Raw genomic sequence first — 12,113 nt, 5'->3', positions numbered from 1 at the left:
AAAAAAATCATTCTCTTTCTCTCGGTAGAGAATAACAGTGACAGCTTAGCGATGACAAAAACTAAAGTTAATATCAAACGTGATATCGAAGACTGAATAACTGCATACAAAGCGCCCGTCTGTGAGATGAGCTTAGACCAGCGCCGTTTATTCCACTGATACAAGACCCCACGCGCTGACCACGAATGTTTTTTGTTCAGCCCCTTCCACGCCTCATTTCGTTTAGTTCGAATTTGAATGATCAGCTAATGAACAAGCCCAGTCACTGACTGAATACGGCCTGCCCCGCCCCGAGTCGGGACGGCCGCGTCGAGCTGAAAGGGGGTCCTGTAGGGGCGCTTCGAATCCTTCAGCACTCTTGTCTCTCGCTACATGTGGAGGTGACTCCAGCTTTGGAGAGGAACAGCTTTCCGCTGGGGCAAACACACACTTCATAAAACCCCTGTGTGTTGCCTGATGATGCTCCAGCTTCGCCCTCTGGCAAATTGAGTAGTCGCAGCGCTCCTGAATCCAGAATCAACTGCACAGCAACACAAACAAGTAGTAAGATGGTGACGGTGGAATGTAAAACTTAAAAAGAAAAAAGAAAAAAAAAGAAAGGCTATGTTTACTACATCAACCAAAATACGTCTGCTTTTTTTTTTTTTGGATAATATCATTGAAAGTTCACATTTCAAATGGGTGTGTCTATAGGTTCACCAGGTTCTAAAGATTTGAATCCTGTTGAACGTGAATTGTGTTATTGCTCATCAGACTGACGTACTGTCTTTAGTTTACAGGAATGATTATTGGACCTCTGAGAGGGCCTGTACTGGAATGAGTATTGGACCTCTGAGAGGGCCTGTACTGGAATGATCATTGGACCTCTGAGAGGGCCTGTACTGGAATGATTATTGGACCTCTTGGAGGGCCTGTACTGGAATGATTATTGGACCTCTTGGAGGGCAGTCTAGTAAACCCTGAACTCAATACACTGACTTAATTAAAGATAACTGTTATGACATTTTCTTCTTACCAGTCCCTCGGATGAATGCAGTAAAATATCCATATTTGACATGACTTCAGCGTTTCCTGAATGCGCTTTTAGATGAACTCCTTTTGGAGCGTCCATGGTCACAAACCGAGTGGGCGAATCTAACCTATCAGCGAAAAGGGAACACGCAGCACATTAGGAAAGTTAATCTTGTTTTCAGTGCATGTCATTGCATAGCTTAGACACAAGGTGGCAGTACATTTCTGAGGACGTACCAAAAAAAAAAAAAAAAAAGGAAAAAAAAAAGACATAAACAAGTCATTGTAAAGATCAATGTGCGTTTCAAAAAGAAAAAAAGTTGCTGATGATCGATCTGTTTGGGAAAATTCATGGAGATGAATATGACAATGCATTTGAGAAGGGGTGTGATACGTGGTGAATGCAAATTCTTAACACAGGAACTTTCTCTTTGCTACCACCAGAAGTATGGAACAGGCTCAACTGTGGTTTGGACAAATAAGAAAGAGTTGAGTCATCAAACAAACCCAAAACGGATTACAGCCTAACATTGGAAAGAAGCAATAAAGTTATTATATGGAAATACTCAGTACCTCCATTACTTTTATACATAGACTGCACTTCTGCAAGTTTATATATTTATATATATATATATATGTGTGTGTGTGTGTGTGTGTGTGTGTGTGTGTGTGTGTGTGTGTGTGTGTGTGTGTGTATATATATATATATATAAATAAAAATCTCAAGAGAGATATACATTTCCAAGAGACTTTTCCAAGCAATAAAAGTTTTGCAGGAGAACAGGACATGCAAGAATAGCAAATTCATTTTGTCTGATAACTTTCAGTACCTTAAGTCCTCTTGTGCGTCTCCCTTGACCAAAGGCGTCTCCACAGAGTGCTCAAACAGACCACCTTCTGGTCCTGAACCAAAGAAACAGAGAAATGTTTACGGCGTTTTAGTCATGGGGGGGGGGGGGGGGGGGGTGGCTTGGCTTTAGTTAGTGGGGGGTGGGGGGGGGTGGGGGGGGAGTGTTCTGCATCCCAGTGTTAAGATTTACAGATGGCTCTGCCCCAGGAAAACATCTGTCTCCATGGCAACGGCAACTGGTGTTTGAGATGAAGTCATAAGTTCCCCGTCAAAGATTAACTCCTACTGCAAGTCCTAAAGGGCTGGATGCTTGAGGCATTTCAAGGTCCAGCGATGGTAAATTGTTGGAGGAAAGTGCCTCCTCTTGGCTTTGGGGTGCACAATATGAAGTAATTGCTTTGGCCTTTTCTGAGAGGAACAGTATGTCATGCATAGTTTGCTGTCTTTGGGCTGTTATCTTTGAGCCAAGGAAGGCTGTAGCCTGCAGCATCATAGCTAGTCCAATTGACTGTGCCACTGTTATTGGTCCAGCATACATAAGGTTTAGGTATGAGATTCCGTCCACGGATTAGATCATGTTAGAATTATACTGTTAGAATTATATTGCTTCGTTAACTCCACTTCTGTGTGGAGTTCGCATATTCTCCCCTTGTTTGCGTGGGTTTCCTCCGGGTGCTCCGGTTTCCTCCCACCATCAAAGACATGTATGTTAGGATTAATGCTCCTGTCAGTGACCTTGACCGAAACACTGGCAAAAGACCTGGAGCTGGTCCCCAGGCGCCTGCCCACTGCTCATGGCTCCTAGTGTGTGTGTGTGTGTGTGTGTGTGTGTGCGCGCTCACTGCTCGAGTGTGTGTGTGCTCATTAGTGTTTAGGATGGGTTAAATGCAGAGGTTGCATTTCACTGCCCTAGTGTGTGTGACCAGTAAAGTACTTCTTCTTCTTAATCCAAAATAAATCCTAAAATGTATTTCGACTCTTATTTCTCTCCTTGAACTATTCTCTGTAACAGTGTTGTGTACTGCTCTCTGAAGGTATGGTCCTTGTTATTTTTCTAACCCCTCTAAAAACAAAAAAAACAAAAAAAAAAGAGTGTTCTCAGCCAGAGTCTTTCGATGATTAAGTCAGTGTGTTATTTACTCCATAATTATTCTTCCTGGTTTGGAAGCATGGGAGATGACATAACCCTAATAAAGCTATCAGCAGACACCACACATAACTAATTATATCTCACAGCAAGAGAAGCCATTCACACACACACACACACACAAGCTTGCACGCACTCGCACGTACGCACACACACACCCGCACGCAGGCACGCACACACGGACACACACACACACACACACACACACACAGGCCAAGCAGGAGGGGAGAGATCTCAAGGAGAAGAGAAGGTCTCTGAGTTATATATTTTTAATGAAAACCTCTTAACTTATGATGCATTTTAATCTTTTTGGTTCAACTGTTAACGTGGTCCCTGTCATAAAATGTCCCCTAAAAATTCCCTCTGTAATTGTTTTCAGAAAAGTGACCCTCATCAGTTCGGTATTTCTTAACCAAGGTTTTGACAGTGTACATAATAAAAAACCGGATCTGTGGTTCAGCTGTGTCGCCCAAAACCCTTTTTTTTTTTTTTTAAAGTTTTAAAAATGCAAATTTTCACACATTCTGATCCGAGGTTGCAATGCAGTTGTGATCAAAGATACATTCTTTATGAAACAAGTGTACTGAACTTCGTCTTTGTGTGAGGAGGTATTATTTGCTGTCTGTCCTGATGTTGTGTCGTTAAAGATTGGGGCCTACCTGTGACACGCAGTTTCCCAACCCCTACCACTGCTTCGTTCCCATCGGCCTGAAACAGCATCTTATCATTCTTGGAGCTGACTGTGAAATGCTGCCCATAACCCAATGCTGTTTGTGGACCTGAAGAACACACACACACACACACACACAATAAAGAAAGGGAAGAAAGTGAACCAGAAGTAAAGGAACAAGTAAATGACATCACCAGGTCATTTTGAATGTCAGCTCTCTGAAAGGCAGCGTTCTTTTGAGCGAAACGAAATGGATGCATTAGAACTCCACTGCGCTTGTGTAATAAGGACATTACCAGTGGGCCAGCACTATTCCCCACGGGAATACAGTCTAATACAGTGGAAGACACGCCGTTCTCAAGGCAAACGTAGTTAATGATCGTATATTTTAATGTTAAAAAAAAAACACACTTTAAGAAAGACAGCTGTATCGTTCAAATCTAAGGTTGTGATAATTGTCAAGCCTTGGATACGTCACACATCAATGACATTGTAATGACATTATAACGACATTAGCTCTACATTGAAACGCGACTCTCTAAACCTAAACTCAACGCACTTCAAAAATAAGTTATTGGAGGTCAACAACAAAGTCTATAAAAGTTCTTTGTGGCTTCAAATGGGCTTGAGTCTTTTGAATGACCAATAATCACTGTTGTAAATGAGCTGAATTAATTTTTTGTCATTTGTGACTCGGCTAATACCTGAACTTTGGGTTCCCGCGTAAAAGTGTGTTCATTACATCCTCTCATTGCTTCGGGTGCTTTATTCTCATAAACAGACCAATCAGGGGCTAATGTCACAGACTGGAGTATCAAATTAAAGTGCTTTGAATGAAAATGAATGGAAACTTGTAACAAAATATGAAACAGGGTACATTTATAAAGTCATGATCACCGGCCAGGCCAGATTAACTACTAGCCGGAGGCGCTTTTGGGCATGACTTTGGATGGGTTATACTTGTACAAACTGTTCTCCAAGATCTTCGGGTTTTTAGAATTTTTTTTTTTCCTTTGTAGAAAAGAAAGTTGCAACCTAGAAATGCTCCACTGATATCCATGCCGTGTGAGTGTGTGTGTGTGCGTGTGTGTGTGTGTGTGTGTGTGTTTTAGTCTTACCCACAGATAACCTTCCTGTAACATTACCATTCTCATTCCGGGCATTGAGGCTCACGTTTTCCGTGGAGTGCACGAGGAGATCCGAATCCTTCAAGACACAAGTTCATTCACAAGTAAGACAAAACCGTTTTTAACATACTTTAGTATAATTCAGTGTGACGTAGGTTCTGCCTCGTTGGGACCGGTCACTCAATGCTTACACGACTCGTTATGAGGAACATGAATGATTGGGCAGTAATAAAAGGCCATAAAAGAGCAATTCACTGTGAGTAATAAAAAGGAAAATAAACCTAAGAATGTCTCATCATTCCATTTTGTAACTGCACAGCATCACTATTTCAATACTACATATTACACAGCTATTTGTCTGTTAGATACTTTTTCTTTTTTCTTAGAAATCCTTAACTAATTTCACACATTTTACAGCATTTTAACCCCACTCGTGTGTGTGTGTGTTTTTTAATGTGTGTAACGGGTAAATGTATTTTGCTTTGAATTAAAGCGCTTAATGTAAGAGCAATGAAAAGCAGAAAGCAGGGAAAGAAAAGCAGAACACATAGTCCACAGTGCCAAAAGTGGTTCCAGCTGCTGCTGAACTTTAACTCAGAAGTTTTCCACAACAAATACTTTAGGAGAAGCACAAGAAACTGCAAAAAAAAAAAATAAAAAAAAAAATCTGCAAATATCTTGAAAAAGTCAAAAGGAATCCTTTTTATACCCTTTGTAAGACATCAAAAACATATCTCACTCAACTCCACCCTTGCTTGTCAGGAAATGTTTCTTAAATCAACAAACCATCAACCTTAATCTCAATTGTTTCCCGATGTTAATTTAAAACCGCAGGCCTGAGATGACTATTTTAAACCCTGCCGTGTTATTATAATATGTATGTCTGTCAAACAAGCTGTAAGAAACAAACTTGTAATATCTTAAGCTAAAGACGTGAGATCGGTAATTACGTTCCTCGCAAAACGGAACAAGAAAAAAAAAATTGGGGGTGCTTCGGGGGTGGGCAGGCTGACAGAAAGCGTAGTCTAAAACTTAATCCTCACCTTTAACCTCGCCCCTAACCAGAGCACACAAACTTTCACTCAAACTCTCTCTTTGCCTAACAGCGCAAACATAATCTCAGTGCAACCAACTGTCATTCCATAAAACAGCAGCGCATTTCTGGAATGCGCATCGCGACGCCGCTGTTTCAGGGGATGGAACAAAAATACCGTGTGGAGGGCGGTTTTTTTATCTTCAACATACGTCTCTGGAGTCGATCTCTTGGGCGTAAACTGGAAAGAGGAACTCTGATTCGCCCTCTAGCCGAACCCCATCAGCTGTCACTTGCAAGAGTCCCATGCCCTCCTGCAATGACCATAAAAACAGACCACAGTTACATTTCACTGTACCAGGGCTTCTGGAAACAATCAGACTAAAGAGGGAGAGAGAGATCTATTTAAGATGTTTCCTAGCAATCCTTCCATTCTCGTTTCGCTCCGAACATTGCGTTGAAACCATAGAATGCAGACTGTGGTCAATTATTTCTCTATGCGTTATTTCTCATGCTTTTCATCTAGGTGTGAAGACATCCGATCCCTTCAAATGTAAGTGGGAACTTGAAGGATTAGCGTCAACGCATATTGTCTAAAAGTAAAAGTAGTTTTGTTCGTCTTTTAACTCCACTAAATGGCAGCAGAAGGGTCAGAGGACCTTAAAAAAAGCGATGGCACCTACTTCCTGCGATTATATTTTAAATGGAAATTAAACTCAGATTAGAACTGAATTAGTCCTTATCAGGGACGCCAGCCATTTACTTAAAGATAAAAGAATATTTTCTCTCTCTCTCTCTCTCTCTCTCTCTGTGTATGTCTCTTACAGTGTTAAACCACATGACTCTCAGGATCCAAATGGTGAGGGCGAAGTTAACCACCAGGATGATGATGAGCAGTAAAACAAACAGATAGAGGCAGCGTTTCCTCCAGCCGTAGATGCCAATCTTGTAGATATACTCGGGCACTGGGCTGAGGTTCCCGACGTCCTCCGACGTGGTAATGTACTGTTCACGCACCATCTGCAGGGAGACGTGACAACAACACATCACAACGAACGCTGAGAATGAATGTGACTACATGGCTCAGTTTTCACTCATGTAAAGATGCTGCTTAAAAACAACAACAACAAAAACATATAGCTTTCAGTTCTACATTTATTTAGAAATCATATGAATTAGTTTCAAATCCTCTGCAGATACTGCTTTTTTTTTAAAAAAATTTTAATTCTTTTTCTTTAGGTCCTTACACACGTGATGACATTTCGTCATGCAGCGTAAAGAACTATACAGTTGATTAAGCGCCGTGCTGAAAAGCTGGAGGATAGGCAAGACCCAGATTTGCAGGAGAAATTTGACCACGAGAGACCGCGCAAGGACAAATATAATATAAGTAAGGGTTGAACAGAGCACAATAACTTCTCAGGCCTGGAGGTCTGAGCCCCAGTTTCACATTACATTGATTTATCTGCCCACTGTGTTAATGTTAAGAGCTAATGTCATTCTTTCAGAGAAAATAGAAAATGTGCAGCCAGAGGCAACACGCTGAGGTAGACCCCGGCCAAACCTTTGAGATATCTTTTTCATCGTGACCACAGTTGTAAACTAAAACATCAAGTCCTGGAACTTCAGTGCAAAAGTCAAATATACACAGCTCAAGTGTTCCAAAAAAAAAAAAAAAGCGTTAAACTTGTCGACGTGTTTATTTATTCCTCCATTTATCAATGTACTTGTTCGTTGATAAAGTAGAAAAAATATCTGTGAGTTGAATTATACGACGAGAACTTTACGTACATGTACTTGCTACACCAGCACAAACACGCTCCAGAATAAAGCAGGAAAAAAAACCCTCACTTGCTTTAAAGTGGATATTCCCAAAAAGAAAGAAAGAAACAAACAAACATCCAAATCAGCATGCATATAAAGGAGCAGTCTTTCAGTGTGGGGCCATATTTCATTCATGACATGAACAGATGCTTTATCACAGTTTTTTATTTAGCACAAATGTGCTCTCACTCCAGGAGAATTTCGTTTTCCCCCTCGCTGCTCTTCTCTCCCCGCTCGTACGGCAGGTGCGGGCGGGTTTTTTTTCGCGAGGATGATAAACCTTAAGTCATTGAGGGTAAATTCATCTCATTTCCTGTCTTTGCTGCCAGGAAACAACACACTTTGGCACAGGGAGGATACGGAGTATCTCTGGTAACCAGGAGGCAGCACTTTTACAGAGTTTACCACACAGACAGAGGAGCCCAGGAATGATAAATACCGCTCATTTCACAATAAGTCAGAAAAACGAATGCGAAATGCTAATTTAACGGGTTACCAAGCAACTCATTAAGACCGTGAGTTGATATTCAGAAAGTGCCCCCCCCCCAAACAAAATATGACTGTACTGCAGTGAGTTGTACCAATCTATATTCTTCTATATGAGTCACACCAAGACACAACCCAGGAAGCACTGATAGCAAAGCAGTGAAGGTTTGACAGAGACTGATTAATGGTGGAGGCAGTTTGGTGAGAAATAGATGATGAGAAATAGATAGAAATAGAACATGAGATTCGGGATCATCAGACTAAACCAGAAAATCTAAGTATTCACCGTATTCATCCTCGCAGTTTCACTGTAATGGAAACAACTTGAGGCAAGAGTCTGAAACGTGGCCAGGCTTTAACTCCAAAGTGGAATGACCATGGCAACTCAAACAAACATTCCTTTGTTTTGGTTTTTTTTTTGTTTTTTGTTTTTTCTTCTTTTTTCAGGCCCTGACGTTTTCTTATTGGGTGGGGTTTTTTTTGGTCATTAATTTTATTTTCGTTTGAATCTAACTGCAGCACACCCCACAATTCCACATGAAGATTCTTCGTTACTGTCTAATTCTGGAAAATTCTCTTGTATCGCTTGGACATTCCTTCATAAAGTTTATGCTGAAGCTTTGACCTCACATGCAGAGGACAGGAAACGACTTCTTAATCCAATGTAGTTGTTATTTTGTTTTTTTTTTGTTTTTCCTTTTTCTCCCAAGACCAGCTTCCATTAACTCTTCCCAACTGATGCTCTTCTCCTGTTCTCCCTTAGTTGCCTGGAGGAGAAATTACAGCAGCTCCCAGTGCATGCTGTCTTCCCCAAACCACCAGAGTCTGACTCTAATTGAGATTCCAGGCTCCTCTTGGCGTCAAAGTACGACCTGATCAAATACTGCAAGAGCCGGAGGAGATTCATTGGTTTGATATTCCTTGCTCCCATATGGAACACTGTGGGATGTACTGTTATGAGCTCTTGTGGGGAGGTGAAGGGAAGGGAGGGAGAGCACACTTCACGAAGGAACCGATGTAAGTGCTTTTTGGAAAGAGGCAGAAGGCAAACACAACAATCTCCCTTAACTTTTCCTACTTGTCTAATCTGCCGTCTGCATAACTCCACTGCTCCGTAATGCCTCAGGCTTCCAAAAATAGGATCTGGTGTTGAGCTCTCAATTTAAAGACAACCACAGAGCATAAAATCATATAGAGACTGATCATAAAAATAGGCTAATGTACTAAAAAAAAAAAAACCCACTGTTAAATAAGAATAGGAAATATCTGTTAGCAAAGGAAAAACATCTGTAATACTGTTTTTTGTTATTTTTTAACTTTATGCATAGAAATGCACTGACATTCTGCTCACCTAACTTGCTGTAAACTGCCTACCATTAATGTCAGTGTAATTTCTGAAGGAGAGAATCTTATCGCCGTTGAAGTATTAATTCATTTCAGTCTTTCATACAGACATAGGCTATGTGTTTAATAGCCTTGACAAACGCAAGGAAACAAACACTCACCGTGCGAGTCAAAGTTTTAACCGTCGGCGCTGAGAGAATAATGGCAAAGCCTCCGTCCTGACAGCTAGAGCACAGAGACAGTGAGGGAGGAAAGTATCTCTTACCCTTGAAACTGGTTGTGCGCTGGAAACACAGCTTTTTTTCCCCCCCCTCTCCGTCTGCAGCAGTAACGACACAGCTTCTGTGTAGCAGCAGCAGCAGCAGCAGTGGCAGCAACACTGGAGTCCTCAGACGTCTGTCAAGCGCTTAGCAGCTGCCTGTCATAAATCTATGTGTGGATCTGCCCTGGCTAATCACCGCGAGGAGGCGTTCGCCCCACTTCCGCCCGTTATCCACTGTCCCTGTCTCTGGTTGCGGTGTCTTTCTTTTCCTCCCGGGTCTCAATCTACACCACTGCTTCCATGGTCGTGTACTCTGTAGAGGCAGATACATAAAGGAGGGAAGAAAAGGTCTTTGGTTGCTTAAAAGTTCCCCACTGAGGAGAAAAGAAAAAGAGAGAGAGAGAGAGAGAGAGAGAGAGAGAGAGAGAGAGACACTGGAACAGCAGCTCTGGCTGGAATGAGCTTTTAGCCCCTGTGCTGGCTCACATACCAGTGACTCACAATCTAAGCATGAATCCTATTTGAACAACTCAAAGTCAGGGCTTCTCTCTGAACAGTTTGACAGTGGTCTTACAGATAAGTTTTATGTCTCAAAAGAAAACCTTTCCTCTGTGACAAGTTAGTGTGTGTGTATATGTAAGTGTGTGTGTGTGTGTGTGAGAGAGAGAGAGAGAGAGAGAGAGAGAGAGACAGAGAAAGAGAGAGTGCAAGTGTGTACAGAGGGGTCAGTCCAAAACCAGAAATGTATTAATAGATGTGTCTAGAATAGTGACAGCCGTTGAAGCGGATAAGTTAACCCCCCCCCACCCTCGCGCTCTCTCTCTCTCTCTCTCTCTCTCACACACACACACACACACACACTGTTTTCCTCAAGGCTTTATGTTGCTTCACTAACCCAGTTCACACTGATTGTTTAAAAGTGTTTTAACCCCAGTGTTTAAACATTTACGTCATGAACAAAATACAGTGAGAGAATTTCTGTGACAACTGCTCTTGACTACAGTCCTTCAATTAAATTAAACGGTGGATATAACTAACAAATACTTGCTGAATATATTGATCTGTTGTCAATTCAGACAGATCTTGAAATCCTGTAAATAAATCTCCTTTTGGTATTGAAGTATTATTTTGTATCATTTACTTATTTGTTATTGAATCAAAAGTCACAAAAACATAAACATTTCACAGCAGAAGTGCAGTGTAGAAAGGGAAACCATAATACTCTAATGGCTGTTCAGAGTTGTTTGAACTATTTCTTGTTACGTTGCGTCTCATGTGAATCCTATTCAATAAAGCACAGAGTAGGAATTTTCCCTTGGAAAAAAATTTAAGAGGGTTTAGCTTTTTTTCCCCTCAAGCACTTTATGCCTTTGACCTTGACCATAGTCAATGCATACTTCTTTTCTTTTCTTTTTTTTTTAGTGAAATATGTCTGCTCCCAGACCCACATCAACAGACATGTGAGCATTAATTTAAAAGCTAGCCTAGAACAGAGTTTTCTTCCACTGACTTACAAACATTTCGTCACCTACAATGTGCGTTCAAGTACATGTACCACTGTTCACAGTTTCTTCACCGATGGTAAAGAAACTGCAAAGGCAGATTTGTATGCTGATCTTAGAGAAGAACCTTGTTTTAGGTTATTTTAAACAGAGAGTGTCTGATGACTGGTCGACGGCAGACCGGCTTGCACATGTGCAAAAAAGCCTTCGCTCTCTGTACGTCCCGCGGTTCTCTGTCGGTCTCCTGCACGAGGCGGTGCAGAGCAATGACAAGAGTAACAGCTGACGGCATCCATCAGCGGATGACCCTCCACCCTCAACACGTCGGGCACCGCGAGCCCACTGCCTGAGGCATCAGAAACAGAACTCTGTCTTCCGTTCAAACGTTATTTTCATTGTCGATAAGTCAAAGAGACGGGCCTTACGGCACACGGCCAAAACTCATTAAAAACACCATGTTGCCCAATGCCTGAAACTACCACACGACATCCCGTAAACTCTCTCAAGAAGTCATTAAGGTCTGCTGATGTGTAGGTCAGTAAATGTAACAGGTGTTTGCACGGACAAATTAACATTTCAAGTGCTTTAGTTTGGGGTGTGGGAGAGGCATATAAAATGGTTGCTAAATAAACTTAAGATGACGTTTTAGTCAGACTGAAATGTAAAACAGATGAAATCACAGCCCAGCCCAACAATATGGTGACCTGTTTTAACGGTCACAAACGTGGAATTTCAGGATCTAACATTTAGCATTGATGAGAATTTGTAGCCATATGTTGTCTGTGAAAAACAACACCCAATAAGACGATTTATAGTTAAACAGTTCTGATCCTTGCACTGTCCGTTGGTCAGATATA

The 12,113-nt window shown here is 41.5% G+C and overlaps 1 protein-coding gene across 1 annotated transcript; it reads right to left on the bottom strand.

Annotated features, from left to right (window-relative positions):
• Positions 1–349: 349 nt before the first annotated feature.
• Positions 350–6,858, bottom strand: sgcg (sarcoglycan, gamma). Its single transcript, XM_030776108.1, has 7 exons — positions 6,664–6,858; positions 6,051–6,152; positions 4,797–4,884; positions 3,668–3,787; positions 1,842–1,914; positions 1,016–1,139; positions 350–520 (listed from the first exon to the last, which is right to left on the bottom strand). The coding sequence occupies exons 1-7, from the start codon at positions 6,856–6,858 to the stop codon at positions 350–352; spliced, it is 873 nt and encodes a 290-aa protein (XP_030631968.1).
• Between the last annotated feature and the right edge of the window lie 5,255 nt (positions 6,859–12,113).

The sequence above is a fragment of the Chanos chanos genome, chromosome 6 (genome assembly GCF_902362185.1).
Source record: "Chanos chanos chromosome 6, fChaCha1.1, whole genome shotgun sequence".
Classification (NCBI taxonomy): Eukaryota; Metazoa; Chordata; class Actinopteri; order Gonorynchiformes; family Chanidae; genus Chanos; species Chanos chanos.
The sequence above is the reverse complement of the archived record's forward strand: the minus strand, read 5'-3'. Positions and strand labels throughout refer to the sequence as shown.